The sequence below is a fragment of the Pelodiscus sinensis genome, chromosome 4, assembly GCF_052426305.1.
Source record: "Pelodiscus sinensis isolate ZL-2025 chromosome 4, ASM5242630v1, whole genome shotgun sequence".
Lineage (NCBI taxonomy): Eukaryota > Metazoa > Chordata > Testudines > Trionychidae > Pelodiscus > Pelodiscus sinensis.
This window is the reverse complement of record NC_143055.1, coordinates 106,305,306-106,324,237: the sequence shown is the minus strand read 5'-3', so window position 1 is coordinate 106,324,237 and position 18,932 is coordinate 106,305,306. Positions and strand designations below refer to the sequence as shown.

General features: G+C 41.1%; 1 protein-coding gene across 1 annotated transcript in view; it reads left to right on the top strand.

Annotated features, from left to right (window-relative positions):
* LOC102452377 (glutamyl aminopeptidase) overlaps nt 1–18,932 on the top strand; it is a 44,355-nt gene that overhangs the window by 16,674 nt on the left and 8,749 nt on the right. Inside the window, exons 8-14 of the mRNA XM_006119274.5 lie at nt 4,771–4,836; nt 6,352–6,417; nt 10,010–10,161; nt 12,426–12,505; nt 13,755–13,885; nt 14,013–14,068; nt 17,704–17,854. Of these exons, the coding sequence (XP_006119336.3) occupies nt 4,771–4,836; nt 6,352–6,417; nt 10,010–10,161; nt 12,426–12,505; nt 13,755–13,885; nt 14,013–14,068; nt 17,704–17,854 (702 nt within the window). The remainder of the gene's footprint in view (nt 1–4,770; nt 4,837–6,351; nt 6,418–10,009; nt 10,162–12,425; nt 12,506–13,754; nt 13,886–14,012; nt 14,069–17,703; nt 17,855–18,932) is intronic.

Sequence of the window (18,932 nt, the reverse complement as noted above, 5' to 3'; positions counted from 1 at the left end):
ATAATTTCCTAGTTTAGACATGCCCTAAGAGAGCAGTTAAAGAATTCAGAGACTTCCAATGATTAATTGCATTCAAAAATCGGATTTCATACACACAAAAAAAGAATTAGTAGGCTTAAGATTTATGTTAAATTCTTTAAATCCTTAGGGTATGTCTACACTACAAAGTTAATTCGAACTAACAGCTGTTAGTTCGAATTAACTTTAATAGGGGCTACACATACAAACCGCTAGTTCGAATTTAAATCAAACTAGCTGAGCGCTTAATTCCAACTAGGTAAACCTCATTCTACAAGGAGTAATGCCTAGTTTGAATTAAGTAGTTTGAATTAAGGGCTGTGTAGCCACTTAATTCGAACTAGTTGGAGGCTAGCCCTTCCTAGGTTGCCCTGGTGGCCACTCTGGGCCAAACCAGGAAAACTCTTCTGGCCCCAGAGCCTTTAAAGAGGCACAGTCTGGCTACAGTGCTTGTGCCAGTTGCAAGCCTGCCAGCACCCAGCCAGCAGACCCTGACCCTGGCACAGCATGAGCCAGCCTCCCGCTGCCACCCAGCCCTCCGCCTCTTCCCAGGACCAGGCTGGCGGCTCACAGGAGCCTGCCCAGGGCTGCAAGAGGCGGGCGCCCGCCTGGTCTAGTGCGGAGATCGTGGACCTCATCGAGGTTTGGGGGGAGGCCTCCAATGTCCACAATCTCTGCACTAGGCACAGGAAAGTGGCCGTCTAGGGCAGGATAGCTGCCTGCCTGGCCACCAAAGGCCACATGCGAACCCAGGAGCAGGTTTGCATGCAAATCAAGTTTGTCCAGTGAGACGCCCGACCCTGAGCTTAGAACATAAGAATGGCTGTACTGGGTCACACCAAAGGTCCATCTAGCCCGGTAGCCTGTCTGCCAACAGCAGCCAGAACCAGGTACCCCAGAGGGGATGGACCAAAGACAATCACCAAGCAATTTGTCTCATGCCATCAATCTCTAGCCTTCCACAAACAGAGGCCAAGGACACCTGTTCCAAACCCCTTTTAATCATTTTAGTTGCCCTTTTCTGAACCCTTTCCAAGGCCAAAATATCTTTTTTGAGTACTGAAGATATGGCATACCATAGTTTTATATTTCCCCTCCTCCTTCTTCCCCTGGCTTCCCCCTTCCAGCTCCCTCCTCCCAGGTTTCCCCCTCCCCTCTTCCACCCTCTCTCTTCCCCTCTCCCACCTCCTTTTCCCAGTCTCCCCAGAGGTTAATTCCCCCACCCCCGAAAGAGAGTTTCTATTTTTGAATACACGTGTCCTTTATTTTTTACATCAGGAAGGGGGACTAGGGAGGGGTAAGTGGAAGGAGGTGAGGGAGGAATGGGGCATGAGCCCCCGATGGGGAGGACTGGGGTGGCTCTGCGGGCTCCTCAGGGTGGAAGCTCTCCTGCAGGGCCTCCTGGATCCTGACAGCCCCCTGATTGACACCCCCCCCCCCCGGATGGCAGCCTACGACAAGTGCAGCCAGGCTGATGGCCGAGTGCTGTGATGTGCCGAGTGTGGGCACTCTGGGCACTCCAAGACAGGACTGCTTTGCTGTCCCTCATCGAGGTAGACAAGCAAGCGGGGAACCCTGAGAACTGTCTTAACTTTGGTTCAGGGTCCACTCAATATGGACATGCTATTTTGAATTAGCAAAACGCTAATTCGAATTAGTGCATCTAGACCTAAAAACTAATTCGAATTAGCTTATTTCAAATTAACTAATTCGAATTAAGTTAGTTCGAATTAGTGCTGTAGTGTAGACATACCCTTAGTGAATAAACCATACACAGTCTGTGCTTTTTTGTATTTTTCCTTCAGAACCCAATATGTAGAAATTCTAAGTGGGGTCTGCTAATGTTACATCCAATCTGTTCCTTCTCTCAAGACTTCCATTTTTATGCTAAGCAAAAATGTTTCTTTCGCTGATTTTAGCCATAGCGTTATCTAGAACAAAATCTTTGAATAGTAGGCATCTCTTTTTACTAGCTAATCTACAACTGAACTGAATAGCCTATATCCTTTACAGTTCTTTTCTATTTTTCAATATTAGTGCTTGTGCCCAACACTACAAACCAGTATTCATTGCATCCTAAGTGTCCAGTGGCCAACCATAAACATTAAGTAAATTGCATTCTAGTAGCCCTGAAGGTCTGAGTAAAAACAACAAAGGCCAAGGTGTGTAGACTAAAATCAGATACTCTAGACCAGTGTTCCCTCTAAGCTGTGCGGCTGCACAGCTTCACAGGTGATTAATCAGCCCCATCTAGTCAAGCTCAGGGTTCCGTGCATGCAGCTGATCGACAGGGCAGGGCTGATTAATCACCTGGGTAGCTGTGCTCCGCCACAGTTTAGAGGGAACACTGCTCTGGACCTAAAGTTTCACCCATGCAGTGAGTAACAGACTTTCTTGTTTTCTCAAACTTTTAAAAATACCCTGATGGGATAGAAAGTTTTCATCTTTAATTTACCTTCCCTCTTTTGCTTACTTAGTTCCTACACAATAGAATGTTTTAAAATCAACCACTGCTTTGGAGAGACATGCAATGTTTGGGACTAGTGATCTGGAGATAGTTTTTTTTTAATATTTAAAATACATCTTACCAAGTGCATGATAGTTGACAATGCACAATTTGGAACTCAAATTCAACTTCATCACAACACAAACATATTTATATAATCTACAGACAATGAATTTTTTAGGGTCTATGGAGTTAGCACATTCTAAATGACGTACTGGGTCAGTATCTGATTGATAGGGAACAACATAGGTAGAAAAGCCAAGTTAGGTAAAATGCAATGTTATTCTGGCCATGTAAGTTCCAGTGTATCAATGAAACAAAGTGGATGAGGTCATTCCTTTTCATGGATCAATTTCTACTGGTGAGAGACAAAAGCTCTTGAGTTTACACAAAGCTCTTCTTCAGGTCATATTTATGTGGTCTGATTAAATTGATATTGAATTCTAAGTAGTGCATTGTCCACTGCCATATGCTTTCCTAAGATGTTTTCTTAACATTTTTTAGGGATACCTGAAAGGAAGCAAACTAATCTGATGATCATAGATTTGCCTACAGACAATAAAAATAATCTGAGTTAAATCCACATAGTGAGGATACACAGATGCAAAATGAATTATGTCTCTGGCTCCAGAAGAAGAGCTCTGTGTAAGCTCAAAAGCTTGTCTCTCTGACCAACAGAAGTTGGTCCAATAAAATATATTACCTCACCCTCTTGTCTCATTAAATTGGGAAAAAGACAGTTGGACCGTATTATCAAACTGTTCTTAGTGATTCCACAGTTAAAGTTGTTTTGAGATTCCCACTTGAATTATTACCCTCCATTTTCTCTCCCAGTTTAATTTTACAGTTTAATCAATTATGTCTTCAGATGACATTTGATACCGATTAATTTTTTTCAGAAGAAATATTTTAAATGAGTTCTTTTTGAAGTAGTTTTAAGAGTCTTTGTATTTCTGAACCCTGTGGGAAAAGGCACCAAAACTTCCCAATTGATCTGGCTCAAATGAGAGAATAACGATTTATGTAACTTCTATGCCACTGTGTCACAACTTCAAGGGGACTACAAAAGGCAATGAGGAGGCTTGTGAGGATGAGAAACACTGTTCTACGTTGTTTATACAAGTGGCCTTATAGTCTTTATAATTAAAATCACTTCTGAAGCTTGTCAGTGTCTCCAATCTTTACTACAAATGAAGCTGCTTTTGCATTAGAAAAGAGTCATCTGCTGGCCAGATTCAGAAGTGCAACAATAAAATGGAAGAACCTCTCCAAACCAGGGGCTTATCTATTGCTGTTTGTAACCACTACTCTACATCAAAGCACACTATGGAAATTTTAACTCATGGTACAACAGTCCACGTGGCCAGTCAGCGTTTAGCTATTGCACTGTATATTCAAACCCTGGCTTCCTATGTACTATGTCTAAGTGTAGACAAGTCCTAATTATTGTATATGACTACTCAATGTTAACAACCAATTTGGTGTGACTTTAGTGTGTTCAAACTGTCATTCCTAGTAATATAAACAATGGATTCAAGGCTTACTGAGGACTGACATAAGTGCTTAATCTCATGGGACAGTGAGAGTTAAAGAAAATACAGTTCAACACATTTTTTCAACTATCCTATTTTTCTCCCAGGAAAATAATATTTACTAACTTCGAAGTTGTATGTTGGGTTTGGTTTTTATTCCTTTTCATTTCCCTTTTTATGGCTCTCCCATTTTCTCTCTTCTATCTCTCTATTATTTCTTCTCTTGATTTATTTCTCCTCTTCTACCTTGATGTTATTTCCCATCTTCTTCCTTTCCAAGGCCCACTTTATCTCCTTCTGGCCAACCAATTTCCCTTTTTTGGAGTAAGTGTCACAGAGCCTAGAAACCTGCTTCAGAGGCCGTATTTGTATGCCAGGTCAGCATTCCAATATAATTTAAGCCTTATCTAGAGTCAAGGTACAATGTAAAACTGCAGATTTACAGTATTTTAAAGGCTACTGATTTTTTAGTCAAAGCCTCAGACCTGAAATCATGGCTGGAGTGTGAGTGAAAGTGAATGCTCTGCAGAAATAAGGAACTATATTTTATCCACATAATTACTTCTATTTTTGTTCTATGGAATATTCACTGTAATGAAATCTTGTAAAGATAGAAGAGGAGAAATAAATAGAAGAAATAATTGACAGATAGAAGAGAGAATCTAGTTTTAAAAAGGCCTGAAATAACCCTATTCCCTTTCTTTTTGTATATAGGGAGCATCAATTCTCAGAATGCTTGAAGACTGGATTACACCAGCAAATTTTCAAAAAGGATGTCAGGTATGAACAACAGTAAAACAGGCCAGAAACAAAAACAAATCCCACATAACAAAGGGAAAGACTTTTCTGAGAAAAGTGAATGTGATACACTCGGGTTTGGTGTTCTCATAAGAAATTTAGGTAACAATGTCTGTACTAAAACATATAATCTTAAAACATTTCTATACTAACATTTGTTCCAATTAATCTACATTTTATTTTTTCAGGGGGTGTTTTTTCACTAATTTCTTTCAACTATATCTGAAAAAGCTGTTTAGCCAATAAAAGCTAGGTCACATGAATTCCCAGCATGATGGGACAGTTTGGTAATGATATAGATGTTTAGATCCTTTTGCAATGGCAATAGGTGGAAATACATACTCACTGAAATGAGTTGGAATTTGGACTGCAATGTTGTATGTGTGTTTGAAGGCCAGCCAGTGATGACCATAGGTGCATGATATATAACAATACCTTCCTGATTTCTCCTTAATTCCTCTATCCCTATCCTCTTATCAGTAGTAACTAGAACCTAGTCACCCAGATAGCAGACCTCAGCCCACTTAGCTGTGTTATGCTATTTATGGAAATCTATCTGAAAGCTTTACAAATCTTGATTCACCCAGTTGGCATCTCCAAGCTTGCCCTGAGGTCACTATAATGAAACTCCTTCTCAGAGTACATCTGTCAATCCAGATGTATGGTGTTAACTAAGAAGCCCTTGTCCTGGAAAAACAAAGAAACAAAAAGCCCTCCTTTTTTTAACCCTACCAAGATGTTGGGATACATGCCAACACAAAAGAGAAAATTGGAGAACTTGGGGTCCTCTCCGAAAATAGAAGACATTACTGATGCCATCTAAAGCCTTTAAATAATTAATCACAATGCCACCAACCTATGCCAAAAATACTCCCTTCTCTCCCAAGACAATTTGGAAAGTGTTTCTATTTTCTGTTCAGAAAGCAGTGAAATAAACAAATGTGCATACCTCGAAAAGCCTTTGCTGCATAACATCACTCTTAGGGTGTGCCTACACAGCAAAATTATTTCAGAATAATGGCCTTTATTCCAAAATAATTATGTGAGCATCTACACAGCAATTCCATTATTTCAAAATAATTTCGAAAAAACTGATGGCTTATTCCGACTTCCGTAAACTTCATTCCACAAAGAACAACACCTATTCTGAAATAGATATTTCAAAATAAGGCACGTGTAGATGCTTCACTTCTGCTATTTCAAAATAGCTCCTCACCAGGACCATTCTAAATTATTCCTCCTGGGTCTCTAAATCAAGATAGCACCTCTACATTAGCACCTTCCCTGCAATGTAGACGTGCTATTTCAAAATAAGCTATTTCAGAAAAATTATTCCGGAATAGCTTATTCTGAAATAATTGTGCAGTGTAAACATAGCCTTAGGAAGCTATTCTGTATCCTGGTACAATAGAGAACATTACAGTTTGTGTATTGTTTTGACTGGTGAAGGAGGAGGACATGCACATATTTGAAACATTTCCTTTTCTCTTTTCCTAGAACTACCTAAAGAAATACCATTTTCAGAATGCAAAGACAGATGATTTCTGGGAATCCCTGGCACAGGTATGCTCTGTAACAAATACTCCTGCTATTAAAAGATTCTGTACTTAGCCCACAGAACAGAGTTTCCTCCGCTTTTTCATGTTGCCTCATTTTCTGCATGGACAAAGTGCTAGGGGGTAAATTTTAACTGGGAGCAAACGAGTGGGAATTGATAAAGCAAAGCAAGCCTTTACTCACATACATAAGGAACTTCAATCCTTCCAAATTATCTATCCGCTCATATCCGTCTCACTTAATAAACTACACACACACTCTCGTTCACTCCCATTTATTTATGATTCTCTCTACAGTAGGGTTTTCTATAGCACACATCACAACAGTATCTAAGACAGTGGCTTTCAACTTTTAAACCACGAGTCAGCAACCTATGGCTCTTGAGCCAAATATGGCTCAGTATGGAACCAAATATGGCTCTTTTGTTTTTCCCAAAATACATGCAACTTTTTAAAATAAAATGAAAGATTAATTCAAATGTTTAAAAATGCGTAATTACTCATGTCAAGATGGTCTTTTTTGTCTATTCACCTAGTGTTTTTTATGTAGCCTGTTGTAAAACTAGGCAAATATTTATATAATAAAAACTCAGGAGATTAGGGTTGGAAGAGACCTCAGGAGATCATCTAGTTTAGTCCAACCCCTGCTCAAAGGAGGATCAACCTTAACCAAATCATTCTTGACAGGGCTTTGTCAAGACTTGTCTCATAAACCTCTAAGGATGGAGATTCAGCTAGACAACCCATCCCCATGCTTCACCCCCCTCCGTGTGAAATAGTTTTTCTAATATCCAGCCTACATCTTCCCCACTGCAACTTGAGACCATTGTTTCTTATTCTGTCATCTGCCACCACTGAAAATAGCCTGGCCCAATAGTCTTTCTGACACCCACCCTTCAGGTATAGAATCATAGGACTGAAGAGATCTCAGGAGGTCATCAAGTCCAGCCCCCTTCCCCTTCCCAATCCCAACTAAATCATCCCAGCCAGGTCTTTGTCAAGTTGGGATTTAAAAACCTGTAGGGATGGAAATTCCACCACCTCCCTAGGTAACCCATCCCAGTGCTTCACCCCCCCCCCCCCCAGTGAAATAGTTTTTCCTAATATCCAAACTAGACCTCCCCCACTGTAACTTGATACTATTGCTCTTTGTTCTGCCATCCGTCACCATTGAGAGCAGCCTCTCTCCATCTTCTTTGGAACCTCCCTTCAGGAAGCTGAAGACATCATTCTTCTTTTCTGCAGACTAAATAAGCCCAAATCCCTCCGCCTCTCCTCATAGGTCACGTGCTCCAGCCCCCTAATCATTTTGGTTGCCCTCTGCTGGACTCTCTCCAATGGGTCCACATCCTTTCTGTAGTGGGGGGCCCAGAACTGGACACAATACTCCAGCTTCAGCCTCACCAGTGCTGAATAAAAGGGAATAATCACTTCTCTAGATCTGCTGGCAATCCTCCTCCTAATGCACCCTAATACACAATTAGCCTTCTTGGCTACAAGGGCACACTGTTGACTCATATCCAGCTTCTCATCCACTGTAATTCCCAGGTCCTTTCCTGCAGAACTGCTGCTTAGCCAATTGGTCCCCAGCCTGCAACAATGCTTGGGATTCTTCCATCCCAATTCCAAAGTAGTTGAAGGCTGCTATTAAATACCCTCTCATTCTTCTCTTCTGAAGACTGAATAAGCCCAGTTCCCTCAGCCTCTGCTCATAAGTTATGTACCCTAGGCCGAATCATTTTCATTGCCCTCCACTGCACTCTCTCCAATTTGTCCACATACTTTCTGTAGTGGGGAGGAGCTAAAAAATGGATGCACTCCAGATGTGCCTCGTCAGTGCTAAATAAAAGGGAATAATCAGTTCCTCCAATCTGCTGGCAATGCTCTTATTAATGCAACCTAATGCTGTTAGCCCTCTTGGCAACACAGGCACACTGCTGACTCTTATCCAGCTTCTCATTTACTGTAATCCCGAGGTTGTTTTCTGCACAATTGATGCCCAGGAAGTTGTCCCCAGCATATAACAGTGAATGGGATTCTTCTCTCGTAAGCGCAGGACTCTGCATTTGTCCTTGCTGAGCCTTATCAGATTTCTTTTGGCCCAATCCTCTAATTTGTCTAAGTCACTCTGGACCCTATCCCTGCCCTCCAACATACCTCTTCCCAGCTTAGGGTATGTCTACACTACAGAGTTTTTTTCAGAAAAACAATGGTTTTTCCAAAAAACCTTCAATTACGTCCACTCTGCAATCGCGTTCTTTTGAAAAAAAAATGAAAGAGCGGAGTGTTTTTTCCAACATTGGTAAACCTCTTTTTACGAGGAAGAAGCCTTTTTACGAAAGAGCTTTCAGAAAAAGTCATGTGTGGACAGGGAAGAGGGAGTTCTTTCGCTCTCTGTTCCTCCTTCCTTTTACTCGCAGTTACCTGAACTTGTCTGGGGGCTCAGGATGGAACCAACAACTCAGTTCTCTTCAGAGCACTTGGAAAGACTGGTTTGCAGACAATTGTTTGTGAATTTTGCTACAAAAGAAATTGCCAACAGTGCTCGAGACTCAACTAGTCCTCTACACTCTCCTCAGAAGGCAGCAGAGGAGGGAAATCATTTCAGCTTGAAAGGTGCAGAGAGATGCAAGCCACAAAGGCAGGGAATATTCTTTACACCTCTGTGACAGGATGTCTGCCCCTATCAAGGGTTAAATCCAGTCCGCAGAGAGGACTAGGGCTGTGGAGCAAGCAGCTGTGGCATATAGCCCTCAATTAGGGCCCAACTATGACTGTATAAATAGGGGCTTCTAGAGACGTGGGGAGCACACTCTTGCTCCTGCTGTGGCGCAGAAGGGACCTGCCTGTCATAGAAGCTGGAGGCTTTGGGAGACAGAGCAGTGCTGGGGAAAGGCAGGCAGAACTGTGGAGCTCAGGCATGACTCCCTCCCCACTCACCACCCACACACACACATACTCCAGGGCCTGAGACAAGGCCTGAAGGTACTAGGGCAGCAGAAGTCAACAGGTCCACCCCCTTGGTAATGATGAGTGACCAATTCCGACTGCACTTTGCCCCTGAGGAAGGGGCTAGATGATGACCAGCAATGGGTCATCAAGGTAAGCTGGATATAGGGGGCTGGAGTACCTAGGGAGGGGAGGACCTTAGAGTGCAGGGGCTTTGCTGTAGGATAGTATTGAGAAGAAAGGGCATTGGGGGCAGGAAGGGACACAGGACCTGAGCCATGCAGAGGACAGGTAACTAAAGGTAAGGCACTGGCCAGCAGCAGGTCTCCAAGGCTGAGAACCTAATTCCTGAGGTGACCAGCAGGATGTGCCACGGTCAATCACAATCCCTGCTGCCTGAATTCTGACCTAGTTTAACCCAGTTTGTTTTAAGAGGAATTAAAATGTCTGACAGTTCTTTACTTTTCTTCTTGTTCTTTTCTTTTTCCTTCAATCTTGCTGTCATTTGCTCAATAGTTAGGAACAGAGTTCTAACACTAGTGAGGGAGACTTGTTCCCTTTCTGGTCTCCCATCCACTCATCATGAGAGTTTTATTCCTTCTACAGTCTGTTTTAGCTTCCTCAGAGTAACCATCTGCTATTACTCTTAGGCAAGTGGAAATCCAGTGAAGGAAGTGATGGACACCTGGACTAGGCAGATGGGATACCCTGTATTGAGTGTGCAAGCCAATTCAAAGATCACACAGAAACGTTTTCTGTTGGACCCCTCAGCAAATCCTTCTGAACCACCCTCTGAACTTGGGTAAGGTTTTACTGTACTTGCCTGTCCTGTAGACCAATAGTGAGATGCTGCAGATACATGGTGCAAAGTGTCTGTCACGTGTCCCATCAGGGTAAGCTGCTGGCAGGCTGCAAGATAGTTTGCCCACAGGCACTGTCCCCATAGCTCCCAGTGGCTGTGGTTCATCATTCCAATTACTTTGGGAAACTGTATTCCTTTCAGCCAGCATGGATCAGGAAGAAGAGACTCCTGGGGTGTTGTGCCTCACAATAAGACTGGCTACAGCACACCTATCCTGACAAAGTCCTGTCCTGGATATTAACACTCAAAAAGAAAATTACAACTTTAAGAACTCATGTTCTTTAAATAGTGCTGCCAGATAAGTATGTGGATTTCTATATAGTATGTCTGGAACATATCCTCAATACCCATACTTAACAGCATGGTCATTGCACTTTATACCCAAGACAAGTATTTATGTACACGGTCTCAGGAACATATAAAAACACTGAAGGTAAAATACTTCACTTAATGAATTTGCAAAACAAGTATTAAAAACGTTTACTGGCTGTCTCCTGGAGAAATGCAACAGCCAGACTTTTGGCCAAACAATAGTATTTTAATACTCCATGACAATAATTCTCCAAAACACAGCTAATAAAAGCTAGAAGCTTATGAATCTGTTACTGTTTTTATTTAAAAATGTAAAATTAGAACTGACCTTTTCTGGGTAGGTGACAAACAGACACCACGTCCTTCATTTTCTTACTTGCTAAAATGAAGCTGCCTTCCCTTTCATCCTAAGTTTGATGCAGTAAAGTCAGAAGAATGGCTGCATATAATTATAATGAACATATTTACACCCTTCTGATCTTGAGTAATTATTAGGGCTGTTGAGCGATTAAAAAATTTAATCGCAATTAATCGCACGTGCCTCCTCTTTGAAACACCACGGTAACGTTTCAACGGGGCAGGACTGCATGGAGCCCTGGATCAGCTAGAGTCCCCAGCTAACCGCAGGCTCCATACAGCACTACCCCTTGGAAGCACAGCAGCGGCATTTCCAAAGGGCAGCACATTAGGAGCCTGGGATCAGCTGGGGACTCCAGCTGATCACCAGCTCCACTGTTGCAAAGCCTCTTTGAAGCATTGGAGCAGCACCTCAAAGGGGCTTTGTAACACGGAGCCGGGGATCAGCTGGGCACTCCACCTGATCCCCGGCTCCTAATGCACTGCTCCTTTAAAACGCCAAAATGGCACTTCAAAGGAACAGCACAAGTGGATCTGGGGATCAGCTGGAGTGCCCTGTTCATCCCCGGCTCCACATTGCAAAACCCCTTTGAAGTACCACTGCAGCACTTCAAAGGAACAGTGCAGCATTAATGCCTGCAATTAAAGCATTAAAAAAATTAACGTGTTAATCCTGTCCTGCATTAATAGAAGGCATTAATGTAGGTCAATTGACAGCCCTGGTAATTATCATTCCCATTTTATAGATGGGGAAAAATGAGGCACAGAGACAGGAAGGCCCCATTCAGGGAAGAACTTAACACATACTACCTTTAAGCATGGAAATCTTTCAATTAATTTCAGAAAAAATGGCTTGATCAATTCAACTATTAATATGGCTGTTAGGCATGTGATTAAATGCCTTCCTAAATCAAGGCATTCATGACACGTGTAATGCACTGCATCACACATAGTCAGTGACAGAATTTGGACTAGAACTTGATAGTCCATAGCTCCCACTCCTGTGTTTAGACTGCCAGAGGTGTGACACATACCTTTCAGAGATTTAGAGATTAATTACTGCTATTTTCTATAAGAGGAAAACTATCAAATACTTCAAACCTTCTAATTTAACTTAGAAATGGAATATTGTCCTAATTCTGCAGGGTTTGTCCAATAAAAATTAGCAAGTATCTATTTTACCTTGCCTGTATCCAAGATTTTTGTAAACTTTTTTTGCCGAGATGATGCCCTAACACAGTTCATATAATTATATTTAAATATCAAGCTGTTGGTAAAAGACCAAGATTTGTCAGCTATGGTGTTTAGTCATACATTAGTGGATATGCAGATATAGATGTATGGGCATGTACAGATTTATACATTGACTATGAAGAAGTAACTTTATGAGGTGCCTTGCACAATGAAGCTAGATTCTTTATGAGTCACCATAGGTGTATGGTTATTCACGATAACCGATAAAAATGTTTTAAATGTGTTATTTTAGGTTCTCTTTCAAAAGTTATTCATTTTTTTTTCATTTAAAATAATTTCAGTTACACTTGGAATATCCCAGTGAAATGGCATGCTGGGAATGAAACAGGTGTTGCATTCTACAATAAGTCAGGATCTGCAGGTAAACTTCAGTGATGTTTCATTTAATAATAGTAGGCTCAATGTGACAACCATGCAAAACTTTAAAAATATCCACAATAAGAACAAAAAAAGCAGTTCTCTTTTATGCTCTTTAGTGCTTGAAACACTCTGCTTGGGAATGACAGAGTTAAGATTTTTCCCCGGAATGAGAATAGGCCCTGCCCATAAGTAGTATTATACTAATTAAAATCTATTCTTATTTATTTACGCAGTATGACACTCAGCCTATTATAATATAGTCATCTAATTTAGACGAATTTGGGGCACATTAAAAAAAAGTCTATTTAATTTTAACGATAGCATTTTAGACAAGGGTGGGGAACCTTTTTTGGGTTGGGGGCCACTGAGCTACAGAAAAATCAGTTGGAGGCTGCACACAAAATCAGAAGTAAAAACAAACAAACAAACAAAAACACCTCACCCATGTGGCCCCCAGCTGAGAAGGAGAAAAACGTACCCCACATTCCCCTCACACACCAGAGCCCTGACGGGCCCAGGCTAGTTGATTTTGTTTGCTCCCGCTCCCTGGGGGAGAAAATGGGGGGGGGAGGGGCTGGTGAACCAGTACAGGCTCCCCAGTGTGTGGGGACCAGATCCAAGGAAGCCAGGGGTCGCATCTGGCTCTCAGGCCGTAGGTTTCCCACCTCAATTTAAGACATAGGTAAATCCATCTCTATTCAGAAAAGCACCTACACATATGCTTATCTGTAAAGGTGTTGTTGAATTAACAGCAATAGGATTTAAATATGCGCTTTCCTGAATCATAGCCTAAGGGAAGATGATGGATCTGGATGGTGGTAAATACATGTCTGGCCATGATCAGTGGCACTGAGAATTGACAAAAGCTTTTGGAATAAATATTAATAGGAATAATCTTTGTGATTATTCTTTTGATTATAAACACTTAATTTCCTGTTTGCTTATTCTAAGTACAGTATTCTCCATTTAATAAAGAAAGTTTGCTGACAGATTCCATCCTTACCACAGTTATTTCCTATTCTAAGGTAACAGCTGGCATCAATATCTTTATTCTCTGCCATTTTAGAGTAACCAAGCTGGAATTAAACTTTGGGTCCTTTGTGGATATGGGTTAAAAATCAAACCTGACATCTGGAATGAGCATATTTCTGATGAGCCTTTCCTCACCCTGCCTCCTGCCCTTCCCCTCCCCCCCCCCAATTTATTTATATGTATGTAAATTTTCCATTACTATTTGCTTACTGGCACAGGAATTACTGTAACACCTGGGAATCCTGCTTCTTTACTGAAAATAAATCCAAACCACATCGGATTTTATCGTGTAAATTATGAAACACAAATTTGGAACGACATAACCAAGAATCTGCTTAACAATCACAAGGTGAGTCAGATGAAATTAACTGGATTTGGTTATAAGATTGTTGGTTTCTGGGGTCTATTGATGATTACTATTTTTTCTACAAGATATAAAAATCATTCTTGTTCTCTTTCTTTTTCCCCTTGTGTAGTTTTTTTCTTCCACCGATCGTGTTGGGCTGTTGGATGATGTGTTTTCTTTGGCAAGGTAGGTTTTATAACGAAATTAGTGCATTAGAGACATGTTCATGTAACCTTCATGTCCTCCTACTGCTTATTATATTGGCATTCTCTTGGTTTGGATAAGAATGAGAAATTTTGAATTATGTTTTTATTATACCAAAAGAAAAAAAATCAGTCTTTATCTTTCTTCTCATGTTTTCCTACATAAGGAACAAACTTAAACATATGTACAGCTCTTATTGATGTCAGTTAGGGTTGGCCTTCTCTGTCCAGCATTTGGGTCTGATCTTGAATCACTGAAGTTAATGGGAGTTTTGCCATTCAGTTCAATGAAAGCAGGATTTATTTCCTTTCTCTGGCTTCAGAGCTGCTGGCTTTTTGAGCCTGCTGTCGATGGCAAAGCAATGACAGAAATGTTCCAGATGAAGCCATGCTCCTGGGGGAAACAAAATGCCTAAGGAGAGTCACAGAGGGTCTATCTGCCCCTCTGTGTGTATATCTCAATAAATATCCCAAAATCCAGATTTCTTTCTGAATCATGAAACATTAATGAGACATAGCTTCTTTATTGGTAACACAACTATGTGTACCTTCTCAAGGTTTATTGGGTGAACAAAAGCAGATAACTACACAAAGTTGATTGCTCTAGAATGATAATGAGCGCTCCTTCAAGAGCTGTTCTGCTCTTGTACATGACATCTAATCACAATAATCCTTCAGAACTTTATTTGTAAAGTACCTCCTGTGTATATTCCATAACTTTTTCCCAAGTTTATCATCTCAGCTCTTTTACATGGTGCTATAGTGTTCTCTTTAGCACTTTAATTGCTGTTATCACACAATACAGGCAATTTCTTTTGTCTTTGGATGAAGTGAAGGGGTCTTGTGGGAGTGCAGTTGAGTAGCTGTGTATTAATGAGATAAACACTGTGAGAACTAGAAGGACTGTTGATAACAGTTCTATAAAAAGTCAGGAAAAATAAAGATGGTTTGGCCTGCTTACTAAACCCATTAAGAATGCAACTGCATAAACAGAATATATGCACAATTTTGCATCCAGTTTATTTGTTATGGCAGTTATTCATGCAAAGAATAATTATAATGATTTGTTCTCACATGCCTGAATTATATACAGTTGCTGCAAGTGTGTGCCTGAATTATACGCCTAATATGCTTAAAATTAAACCCTTCATGTTCAATGCTATGTACAATACAAAAATTCACTAGCATACAAGATTTCATGACATATTAGTTACATATTAGCTACTTTGTTCCCTCTGTGGGATTCACATTAACACATTTTCTGTGTTACTTATATGCTGCATTACAAATATTAGTTAATCTTCACAACAATGCTGTAAAGTGGGTAAGGATTAACACTCCCATTTTGCAGATAAGAATACTGAGATACACAGCTCTTAAGGAATTAGTCTTTCTGACTCTCAGTCATATGATCAGACCACTAGATACCCATTGCTGCATGCAAAAATTAACGGCTAGAGTAGGAATCCCTTACTCCCACAAGTGGGCAGTTATGAAAGCAATACAACTGAATTCATTAGATTTCCCCCCAACATTAAAATGGTTTCCCATGTTTAGAGCTTCAGGGTTTATTTTTGTGTCATAAAAAGATGTGAAAGTCAATTGTATTCCTGCCTCTGCTACTGGGTTGATGCTTGACCTTCAGCAAGTCACTTTAGCGGCTCTATGTCTCAGTGATACTAACCCCTCTTTAAGTGCTTTGAGAGTTGCTATGTATTGTTGTAATGATTTTCCTAGCATTAGCATTAGGTATTGTTGTAATGATTTATTTATCTGAAATAACTTCTACCAACACATACTCCATAGTATCAGCAGATTTCCTGCATTTTACTATGAGTGGATAAATGAAATCTTAGCTAAATACTTTTGGCACTGATGTAATATGCATGTTTTGAAACAAGCAGAGAAGAGCTGCGTATCCATAGTGCCTCTAAGACACATTCATCACTGCACTGTGGATTAAATAACACTTCTTCAGATATCTAAAAGGGTGTCATAAGGAGGAGGGATAAAACTTGTTCATCTTGGCCTCTGAGGATAGAACAAGAAGCAATGGCCTTAAACTGCAGCAAGGGAGGTTTAGGTTGGACATTAGGAAAAAGTTCCTAACTGTCAGGGTAGTCAAACACTGGAATAAATTGCCCAGGGAGGTTGTGGAATCTCCATCTCTGGAGATATTTAAGAGTAGGTTAGATAAATGTCTATCAGGGACGGTCTAGACAATATTTGGTCCTGCCATGAGGGCAGGGGACTGGACTCGATGACCTCTTGAGGTCCCTTCCAGTCCTAGTATTCTATGATTCTACAATTGCAACACAATTAAAAGGGTGTGATTTTTAGTTCTCATCATAGTACAAAATCTCCAATACACACAAATGAGGGGTTGGGCATCTACATTAAAAGCAGGTGTATGGAAGTAGACTTTTATACGGACTTGGATCATTTCACTAAGTAATAGGGTGAGAGTGAGGTTTCTCAGAAATAGGATAGATGGAAGTCAATCTGGTTATCAAAGCTTGTTGAATTTTTTTCCTCTGTGGGAGTTAAAAACAGATTCAGGTGAACTGAAGCATTTTGTGAATTCGGGTTGTATTTGCCTGATTTGTTTGGTTAAAAAAAAAGTCTAAAGTATTGAAACCATTCATTCCAACATTTTCTAAATGGAATGTGTCAATTCCTAAATTCAAAACAAATCATTTTTAAATTTCCATAATTTAGGAGTGTGTGGTTCTTTTACACTTATAAAAGTCTTTAAGAAAGCTCTCTCAAGAGCACTGAATGGTGGTGTGCTCGCTTTGCCTAGTCTATTTTTAGACCAGAGGGTTGCACTGGATCCTCCTGAGTGCCTGCTCCATAATATAGCACCTTACCACTGGGAAAAAGGAATAAGAAAGCCACAGCTGTTCCCACCTGTAGTTGTTTAGGGAGAGGAGAGGAAGACATTGCTCATGATCCTTCCCGAAGGAGACAGAGAATTTCTTAGCTCTGTCTAATCCCTGACTACCTCTGTCCCCCGTCAGTGTGGTTGTGAAGGGAAAAAGAGAAGGGAGACAAGAAAACTTTTTCTCCTGATCATGTTCAAAGATGGGAAAAAAAGACAACTGCTTGTTTGGGGGCCCATTCTGTCCTTCTCTCTTCCTATTTGAGGAGAAGTAGACTGGGTCTTGCACACAACTGAGGAAGAAAGGAGGAGTAATTTGGAGGACCGAGAGGAAAAGGGACTGAGTGAAGGAGAGCAGGAAGAAGATATTAAACCTATAGTAAAAAGACACTGAAAATGAAAAACATAGAAGGCTGATCTCTAATTTGACTTCTAAAACTTGGATTTGAACAGATTTTCTTCTAGAGAGGTAAATCGTCCTGAGTTGAGTACCTCTGCTTCCTATAGGTTGTACGATAGGGTCAATACACCCTCTTCTTTAAGACAGCTAGACAGTTTCCAAAGTAGGCAAGCAAGATTTTCAATTGCATACAATGAACTGGTTCTGAAAGGAGCTCCCCACAAGAATGTAACATGGCTGCCTCAATTAATGCACGGTGCATTAGACTTCTTGTGTTCTATTTACAAACAAGGCAGGATTTGTACGTTTCTTTCAACTATCTCTCTTCCTTCCTCAGGGCTGAACTTCTGGATTACTCTGTTTCATTGAATCTAACAAAATATTTACAAAATGAAGAGGACTATTTACCTTGGAACGGTGTTATAACAGCTGTATCTTACCTCAGAGAGATGCTTACAGATGATACAGAGCTTTACCCCAAGTTTAAGGTGATGCAGCCAATGAAAGTCTTGCTTATAATCTATTCTTCTTACGTGTTCAGTTATAGCCATGTCAGGGTTATAACAATGGCAGTAGTGAAAGCAGAGTGATTTTTAAAGTTGCTGTAGCTATTTTATGCATAATTTCAACATTAAAATGTGTATATTTTTATTAGACTCTTAACATATATTTTCCAAGCTGATTCATATAAACACCTCATTTATACAGATCCACAGTCTAGGCCCATATACTAGAAATAAAATCAGTGTTCCCAGTTATGGTTGCCACCTATTTTGATTGTTCACAGCATAGTTTTTTTTGTACTAGGTTTGTCCTGCATATTCAGAGCCTTCCTGTCCATAGGACAAATCAGGGCAGCCATGCCAAGCTCCACACTTTTGGGGGCCCCACCACAGGCACCCCAACCATCCTACGGACAGGAAGAACTATGTGATTATGGATTGACGGTGGCAGCAGGGGTCGCCTTCCTCCACACTCACCATAGGCATCAGGGGCTGGAGCGGCCCGGCAGCATACTCCACCCCACCCTGCTGACCTTTCCTGGCTCGCTGCATGCATCTTCACAGCAACAGTGGGCAGCAGAGCATCTTGCCCAGAGTGCTCTGGATCCCTTCACCTGTAGAGAAGCAAGGGGCAGTGGGCCGGGATAAGGCGGCACAGTGAGGTGGAGCAAGCTGCTGAGTGTGGGTGTGGGGAGGTGAACCCTGCTGCCACCACCCCAGGTCCCCAGAATCCCCTGGACGACATTGCTCACGGGAGGGGCAAGAGGACAAGGAGTTGCCCCAGATCCCACACCCCCCTACGGATGGCTTGTGAGAATTACAAGCAAGATTGTTCAACACCGCAACATTTCTCATGCCATACCTGCACCATGAAACGTAACCATGTCTTGATCAGATTGTGGGCAATCATGAAACCTGACCCTGGGGCTGAACATATTTTATGGTCGGTACAAATAAGCACAAACTGTAGTTGGCATTATATCAGAGTTTGTGCTAGTTTATGGATATGTTATAGTATATACAAGGCTTAAGGATGGTTGGACATCTTAATGTTTTGTCCAGC